At 40.4% G+C, this 9,299-nt stretch overlaps 1 protein-coding gene across 1 annotated transcript; it reads left to right on the forward strand.

Moving 5' to 3' along the window:
• Positions 1-5,397: 5,397 nt before the first annotated feature.
• Positions 5,398-8,240, forward strand: zic3 (zic family member 3 heterotaxy 1 (odd-paired homolog, Drosophila); the record flags this gene model as incomplete). Its single annotated transcript, XM_084085862.1, has 3 exons — positions 5,398-6,385; positions 7,261-7,424; positions 8,049-8,240. 3 exons carry the CDS (start codon positions 5,398-5,400, stop codon positions 8,238-8,240), a joined length of 1,344 nt encoding a protein of 447 aa, XP_083941988.1.
• Between the last annotated feature and the right edge of the window lie 1,059 nt (positions 8,241-9,299).

Raw genomic sequence — 9,299 nt, forward strand, 5'->3', positions numbered from 1 at the left:
CACTGACACTAAGCATAACAGTGAAGAAAAAGTGTTTCACCTGATGTTGACATCAGGTAAGACTTAAGTAAGTCATGAAAGCAGAGTGGGTGGTTCCCGTTGCTTTAATTTGACTAACAGCACATGACAAACCCAGCACACTATATCGTCTGTGATTATAAACCAGCTGAAGCCAACAGACCTGACCTGCAACAAATGCTACCATTTGTGCAATCGCTTTACCTCAGGTAACCTATATACCTACAATCCTGGTGACGTTTGCCTTCATAATGTCACCAAAACAATGATGTCAGTGGCTGTCCTATTCAACCCAATTCACTATACAATACAGAAAACCTTGGCAATGGTGCCAAAATGACAAGACTCAATGATACCAGAGTATTAATGCAACTAATAATGTTGCATTAGACACCCAATCGGAGGTCAAAGGGCCAAGGTCAGTTGCACACCTGGTGTGTGTGTGTGTGTGTGTGTGTGTGTGTGTGTGTGTGTGTGTGTGTGTGTGTGTGTGTGTGTGTGTGTGTGTGTGTGTGTGTGTGTGTGTGTGTGTGTGTGTGTGTGTGTGTGTGTGTGTGTGTGTGTTCACATGCATCACATGCATGTGAATACGCAGCAGTGCAAGGTGTGTGATGATATGATAATAGCGGAAGGAGGGCCGTGAGCTAGTCGTGCCATGATTTCATGAAATTCAAATGACAGATAACAGATTTGCAGGTGAGTCCATTTGCAGACAGATGCTTCAGTAAATCACAGCAAGGAGTCAATTAGTCCTATTCATCAGCCATATCATGGCAAACCCCACACAGCCACCAGTCGCACATGTTCCTGACTGACTATGAGGCTTAACACACTCAAATAAACACAGTGAAATCCTAAGTGTTAATTTAACGGAGAGTGTACCAAATGGAACAAAATGGACCTGTAATGTCAGTGTTTTTTTTTTTTTTTTTACATCTAATGGAAGTTCTATGACGCCGCAGACTGCGGAGTCATATGACCCAATGACAAAAGAAATGGCAGAAAACAGTTTTCGGCCAGTGAAACTGTACTGTAGACACTGAACAAAAGAGTTACAATGTGAGCAATACAGTGGAGAAATGTGTTATTATATTTCAAATTAAGAGACATATGTAACTAGACGTCAACTCAAGTAAAAGCTCTAGTGTCTATATCCTGTATGATGGTATCAGGTAATATACTCAGTCAAGCTATTTACGCTCACAGCAAACATGGACCTTTTTAACAATGGAAAGACTTCTAAAAAGATCGATGTGGAAAATATTCATGACACAGATGGGGAAATTGCCAAAGAAATACTGAAATATTAGAGGTTTCCATTCCATACTCTGAATTGTCAGAGTAGCCTATACTAAATAAATAGAAATAGAGGGGAACATACAAAGATAACATTGCACTGGTTCTGTACTTCAGATAGCCATGTCTTGTTGGGAGGACCATGAGCAGAGACAAAAACAAAAACAACATGTATTCATATGTAAGCCGCACACAAAAGATAGTTCTGTGTACCTTCTTTCTCGATTGAGCATGCAAACGTCATATATAACATTTTGGGTGTGTTATATTAAATAGCGATATATGCATTTTCCTGAACATAAAAATACAAAAAATACAACAAAAAAATCACACTTACATATAGGTGTGAACCATTTGTCTATTTGTTAACTTTTATACCAATACATTTAAATTAGAAAACAGCAAAAATTAGGATAGTAATGTAATGATAATGGTAATAGTAGGAACATCTATAGAGTTACCATATGCCAAGGAAATAACATAATTCACTTTTCTTTGGTAAGTATTGGGTTAACAGCACAGTCCACTTGCATAGGCCAGATAAATCAAACCCCCCAACCATGTCATGCTGAATGGTTTTACAAAATGTCTCAAACCTTAAACTGATACCTATTGTAAATTGTCCCTAAAACTCATCTTTTACCATGCATCTGGGCCCTGTAACAAAATTACTATCTATCTATGCTTATACAGTACAAAATCCCAGTCACTACCATACAGAACAACACAGATATAAAGGTTAATTGTTTACCATTTAGGATGACGGTAGTGTGCTCTGCTCTTTTCCAACTGAGTATGGTCTGGGCCTACTTTTAGCGAGGTGTGTAGTCTAGACTTCAATATTGGGATAATGTATAAATGCGCATGCTCAGCAAAAAATATTATGCTATAACCCATGACATCCCGAGAATTTGCATATCTCGTCGCCCAATGAAGTATAGACCTCGCAGAAATAAGTAAAATGGGGAAAATAATGGACGTGCAAATCGTGTATGTTGTATTTTTGCTTAACTGCAATAAAAATGTCCAACTTTCATAGCAAGGGCGTCTGGCTGCATAGCTCCGGTTCACAGGGCAAAAGTTAAATACGACCATGTGGCACAATGGAGAAGAACGCATCTTGGGTACAGTAAAGTAGCCTACAGTCTGCAAAAGCCTCGTAACGGTTTGGCTCCCCGTTTGAAGCTGAGTAGTAGGTATACGCTGCTTAGAGTTAGAAGTTACAAAAAATGCATTTAACCACTTCCAACCTGGCGTGCCTATTTTGTCATTAGAAAAAACTTTTTTTTTGTTTATGTTGAAACATGCAGATTTTTTTTTTAACTTTTTTGAAAGGGTAGGACTTGTGGTTGAGCCTGTCAAATTCAGATTAAACTACTCTAGTTCATATAGACACATGTTGGATAATTGTTGGAAATAGAACAAAAAATATATGGAGTACAGGCAAAGTAACTAACATAAATAAATAAATATGTAAATGTATCCTTTTATAGGTTTTACTAGTTTTAATGTAAAGGAAGGGCTAGTTGTAAATGAGACAAATATCTACGAAATAAAAAAAAACACTATTGAATATTTACACTATTTTGGCATTTTGTTGTTATTCAAATATAGGCTATTTGGTACAGGGATGTGGCGCACTAGAAAGACAATTTGAAACCTTCAATAGTCATATTTGTGAGAAAAATGATATGGCCGTAATGGGGGAGTGAGAAAACATGTTTTATGTACCATTACAAACTTCTTCGTTCATTGAGCAACAGTTGTTTTAGATTATTTAATGTTTTCTATATTTTATTTCATTTTTTTCTGACAGTTCTACATAGACCCTATATACTAGACCAGCTTAACATTCTCAAAAGGGTCTGCTGTTAATCTAAATTGTAAAGGTTAATTATTTTAATAAACCACATGCCTACAATAAACTTTAGTTGGAGTGTCGAGCCCTAACGTCTCAACGAGCCAATAAAATATGGAGGGGAGATAAGAAAACTTGTCACTTGTGAAAGTTCACAGAGGTCGCCATAAATCTCGTACTCCCAAGATTGGAAGGCAAACTCGGCTCAGTTACCCCCCCCCCCCCCCCCCTCTCTCTCTCTCTCCCCCTCCCCCCTCTCTCTCTTCCCGTGCTTGAGCGTATGTAGTGAGAGGGCGGGTGCATGAGTGTGTGAGAGCGAAGGGGGGTAACCTACGTATATCCCTGCGTGAATAGAGGGGAGAGAATTATAGTAGTGAGAGCGCATGATGAGAAAGGACAAGAATCACTTTCTCCATTTAAAGGCCCGTTTAAGATATATACAATAGGCTATATATAAATATAGGCCCTATATATTATATCCATAAAGCACGGTGATCAGATACAATTATGTAAAACGTTTTGTTACAGTTATAGTGGCATCCTTGGCATGCATAGGAGAAATAAATTGGGCCTATACACACAAGATTGAATCATTGCCTTCATCACCCTAGATTTACACACATGCATCCACTTTACAAATTTCCAAGGCTCGTCCTGTTCAAATTACTCGATTCCGTACCAATTTATATGTTTAGACAATGCAGAAATGTGAAAACTCACCTTTCGGTCTACAACACTTTTCTCGAGGAAGAAGAAACTGCTGTGGGGATGAATGAGGACGAAGGCAGAATGAAGGACTGATTTGAAGATTTTTTTTTTCTCTTTTTCTTTTTTTCACAACCCTAAAATAAAGAATGTGAGCTCCTTCCTGGGACAGATTGAGAGGAAAGGGAGGTGAAAGGCTTGGAGTTTGAAAGCGCCGCTTGAAGCACTCAACGCGTCTCTGAACTTGATCAGATTGTATGTGTCCTGCAGCGAGTCAGCGGCAACCCTGTGAAACTCACTCAATGGCACGAATTTTTTGGCTATGCAAAAAAAAAAAAAAACTCGGCATATTACAATTACTGCCATCTCTCTTTCTGCCTTTTATTCCCCCGTCTTACACCCTATAGAGCTTTGCAAAAAAGAAAATACCCCCTCCCTTCCCAAGCGGTTTGAAGAAAAGCCACATATCGGAGCTGTGCCAAGTACATTCAAGTTTTCAGTTAATAAGTGCTAACGTGGCCACATGAAAGTGCAAATGGATAACATGGACACGATAGATAGATAGATAGATAGATAGATAGATAGATAGATAGATAGATAGATAGATAGATAGATAGATAGATAGATAGATAATTCAGTGTCTGTTTGCAATTTTGGACACTATAATTACGTGATATGTGAAGAATACAATATATGTATAACAAACGCTACTTTCCATGTAAACCTTGTGAATGACCAAAAGCATTGTTGATTATATGAATGCAATGACTTACAAAGGTTTGAGCAAAGTGGGATAATGCATATATGGATGATCAAAAGTTTGAAAAGTGAGTAAGCTATTTTGAAAGTTATTCAGGAGCCTAAAACATTGCATTTGCTTTGAAAACGGCAGCAAATATTTGCTACTTGTATGGCCCCTAGCTGGCTCAATGCATCAATGCAAGCTATTGGTAGCATTTAAGTTTGTACTAGCAGTTTGTGGCTTTCTAGAGGAGGGGGAAAAAAGGAATATAAGATCTGTTCTGATGTTCTCCGTTATACCTGCAAAATAATGCCTGTTCTGGCCAATCAAATTAAACCACTGAGATGAACTGCCATTTTCAATACCAAACTGTGCCAATCAACAGAAATCTAGCCAATTAATTCCCTCCGTTGAAGTCACGTGCCAGAAGGATAGCCGAGCCCTCATTGGGTGCCGTAGCTCTGCCTCCCGAGTTCATTTATGTGCAGGGAGTGAGTGATTGACTTTATCAGTCCAAGGACATCATTCGCCAGGAAAGGGGGGAAGTTTGATCCTCTTTCTCACGGATCGTAGTTAACGGGAGTTTTTCTCCCAGCTCTCTACGCATCGGATTCTTTTTTTTAAATTTCCGTTTAGTTTAGTTTTTTATTTTAGATATTTGAGTGAGGCAGGCCCGTCGCAGCACGTTATTTTTTTTGCTTGCTTGCGCGCTCCTCTAAACTGGAGTTTCGATTTATTTTTTATTTTCTTTCCGTCTCTTAAGTTGGACTGAGCCCCAATGACTATGCTTCTTGATAGTGGTCCGCAGTTCCCATCGTTAGGAGTAGGGGGTTTCGGAACACCGCGGCACCACCACCACCACCACGACATAGGTAACAGAGACCCGGGCTTGGGACTCAATCCCTTCACCGATTCCTCCCACTCGGCAGCTTTCAAAATCAGCCCGGTGGCTCACGATATCGCCTCCAGTCAGACGTCAGCGTTCACCCCGCAAGCCACTGGATATGCGGCCGCGCTGGGACACCATCCTCACGGCGGGCAGGTGGGCTCGTACGGCGGGGGAGCGTTCAACTCACCCCGGGACTTTCTCTTCAGGAACCGTAGCGTTGGAGAGTCCGCCGCGTCGAGCGCACAGCATGGGATCTTCCACGGACCGCCTGGGATCACCGAGAGCCCGGGAGGACATCTGTTGTTTCCCGGACTTCACGACCAGGGAGTGAGCCACACGTCACCGAGTGGACATGTCGTTAACAGTCAAATGCATCTTGGTTTACGTGGGGACATTTTCGGGAGACCTGACCCGTATCGCCCGGTCGCCAGCCCTCGGACGGACCCCTACGGCGCCCAGCTCCACAACTACAACCATCCGATCAACATGAATATGGGAATGAATGTGCCGACGCACCACGGTCCGGGGGCCTTCTTTAGATACATGAGGCAACCCATTAAACAAGAATTGTCCTGCAAATGGATCGACGAGAACCAGATTAACCGGCCCAAAAAGACTTGCGAGAGGACTTTCAGCACAATGCACGAGATGGTCACGCACGTCTCCATGGAGCACGTTGGGGGCCCCGAGCAGAGCAACCACATCTGCTTCTGGGAGGATTGTCCGAGGGAAGGGAAATCTTTTAAGGCCAAGTACAAACTGGTGAACCATATCCGTGTGCACACTGGCGAGAAACCGTTCCCTTGTCCGTTCCCCGGATGTGGGAAAATATTCGCCAGGTCGGAAAATTTGAAAATTCACAAAAGAACACATACAGGTAGGTTACACAATATATCCTCATGGCATGTGCAAAACAGCAGTTATGAAGTAACGTAATTATTATGGGATAACGTGACCTAACTGTGATGTAATGTTGAGCTTTGGGAAGGCCCACTATATAGGTTCAGGGCGGAAAAAGGCTTCAGTGTAACCGTTTTGTAGAAAATAGAGCTGAGAACTTGGGCTAACATTTGAAACGTATAGGCCGAGGCTAGCCTACTTACTATTAAGATAGACTATATGATTCCAGGTTATTCTGGACATAATCGTGTTCCATGTTGTTATTGTTGTGGTGGTTTAGGAATGCCAGAACAGCATGTGGGCCTTGGCTAAACTAATTTGATGTGTTGATGTAGCTTATGCTATATGATTCATTTGGGTATAGTCCTGGTGGTATAGGGTCTGTGAAGAATAATTGGAAGAATAAAGACTTTCATTATATTCGAGACTATAGAGGGTAGACTGACGGGACTGTTTTCTGTGCTTCATCGACGGTTGCAATAATTCCGACTCTGTGTAATGTTTACTTTTCTCACCCTAAATCTTTATCGAAATGGCACAATATAGCCATTACAGTGGAGAAGGGCCCTGTTGATTCAGTGTGTACTAGGCTACATGAAAGCAGACACAGGGTGTTTGGATTAAGTAACACTCAGGCCTTTTGCATAAATAAAGCCAGTCAGGGGCCAATCAGACCACGGCTATGGTGTAGTGGTCCACTGGAATAGTAACCTACATCTGCCTGAAAGACGTAGCTTTTTGAGGACGTAGCCTAAATTAAATTACATTTACATCTCCGTGTCTGCAGATGGTCTGACAATGGGCATTTGTCTCCACGGGGTGGTGATTTACTGTGTGTATTTAATCTTGCAGGTGAGAAGCCGTTTAAGTGTGAATTCGATGGCTGTGACAGACGCTTCGCCAACAGCAGCGACAGGAAAAAGCACATGCACGTCCATACATCCGACAAGCCATACATCTGCAAAGTGTGCGACAAGTCCTACACGCACCCCAGCTCTCTCAGGAAACACATGAAGGTAATTATAACGTCTTCATTACACCTTAAACACATTAACCCACTTCGCCCCTCGCCCCCCTCCCCCCAAACAAGGGGCCATCACAACATCAGTGCCATGAATGAGGATGGTGTCACTTCAAAGTTTTGCCGGCATGTTTGTTAATGTTGTTCTCTGTGCTAGTAGGATAGTAACCATACCATTAACGGTCTAGGATAGCCTATACTTTACACGCTGAAAATTCATGTTCAAACCAAATTAAATGTGAGAATAGGCTTATACAGGCTATACTGCCATACAAAGCCAAGGTGCAGTAACTAAGAAAATACATTTAACTGATAAATGGGTTTAAAAGTGTTTCATCACAGCCAAAGGAGATTTCGGCATATAAGTGATATTACACTGATTGTAGTAGGCCTATATCTGTTCTTGAAGTAATTGTTTATCCCCCAAAATCACGAAGGATGATTGGACCTTTGGGATACACAAATAAGTCGGTGTGTCCAAAAACGTAGTTTCTGCACTTTGGCTTTGTGGGCAGTATAGACATACTCGTCTTCAGTAGTGGTGGTTGGCCTTATAAAGGCCTTGGTCTAGATATACATCTATATCTCTGTCTCATGTTATTATCCGCTTTATCCGCAGGTACACGAGTCACAGGGTTCAGAGTCGTCTCCAGCAGCTAGTTCTGGATACGAGTCGTCGACACCACCGGTGCTGGTCTCAGCAAACACCGAAGACCCGACGAAAACACCACCATCATCAGCCGTACAACAAAACAACACGTCTGGGCACAGCGATGGACTGGCACCCAACTTTAATGAGTGGTACGTTTGAGGTCCAGACGTATATAACCGCTCTCTCATTGTGGACCAAGAGGTTGAGGAAACCTTAAAAAACTATATACACTCCAAGGTGTGCAAAAATGGAATTGGGACAACACGAGGAGATGAGAGCAAAGCCAGCACTATAGCAGGCCACGTCCGTTCTCAGGATTAAAAAAATGACTTTTATTCCGAGTTTGAAGAAAACAAATAAATCACATGAATAATAAAAAATAATACTTTCTAAGAATAAATAAAATGTTTTTTTTCCATTTTTTTCCTTTTTTAGTTTACAGATTTCAGATAATTATTTTATTTTTCATTTTATTGTATTTTCTCAAAATTTATTTAAAAAAGGAATAAGGAAGATTATTTCACGCTGTTTTATATAATGGTGACACGCTATTGTCGCCTTTCAATTGATTGTTAGAACTTCAAACAGTCTTAAGAACCGTGCCAAAGTCTTTGTCATGAACTTGAACAAAAAAATAAATCATAAATAAATATTATACTCGTGAATGTATTTCCTTGTTTGATGGGGTCGAATCTGTTGTCAACGTCCGTTTTCAGGTGGAGAATGTGGTATTATATAGGTTACGATTGTTACCGTTCAATATAACGTTGCCTTTTGTTAATAACGTTGTAAATACATATCCATGATGCCATATTTATCGATTTGTAATTTAATTATGGGTATAAGTTCTGAAGCTTAAATGATATTTATGGAAATGTTTTCTAACAAGACTGTACAGTTTTGATCATAACCAGCTTATAACATTGAACAAATGATAAACACTAAAGCTCCAACATTGCGATTGTATCCTTTTCTTAACCAATACATGTGTCTTATTTGGATCTAAGATATAATTATGAATATTATGGATGTGTCTATAGCCTATATATGACGCAGATATTTCCATTACTTTTATTTAGCTTATAAGAGACCATTGACATGTAAATCATCAATATTTTTTTTTAGATCTCAATTCAAATGAGCTGAGAAGCTATAGAAAGCGATTCTGTTGATATCCTCTTTTTGGTTCAATTTAAACTTGTGTATTTTACTTTTATA

Source organism: Gymnoscopelus microlampas (assembly GCF_963454915.1).
Source record: "Gymnoscopelus microlampas genome assembly, chromosome: 18".
Lineage (NCBI taxonomy): Eukaryota > Metazoa > Chordata > Actinopteri > Myctophiformes > Myctophidae > Gymnoscopelus > Gymnoscopelus microlampas.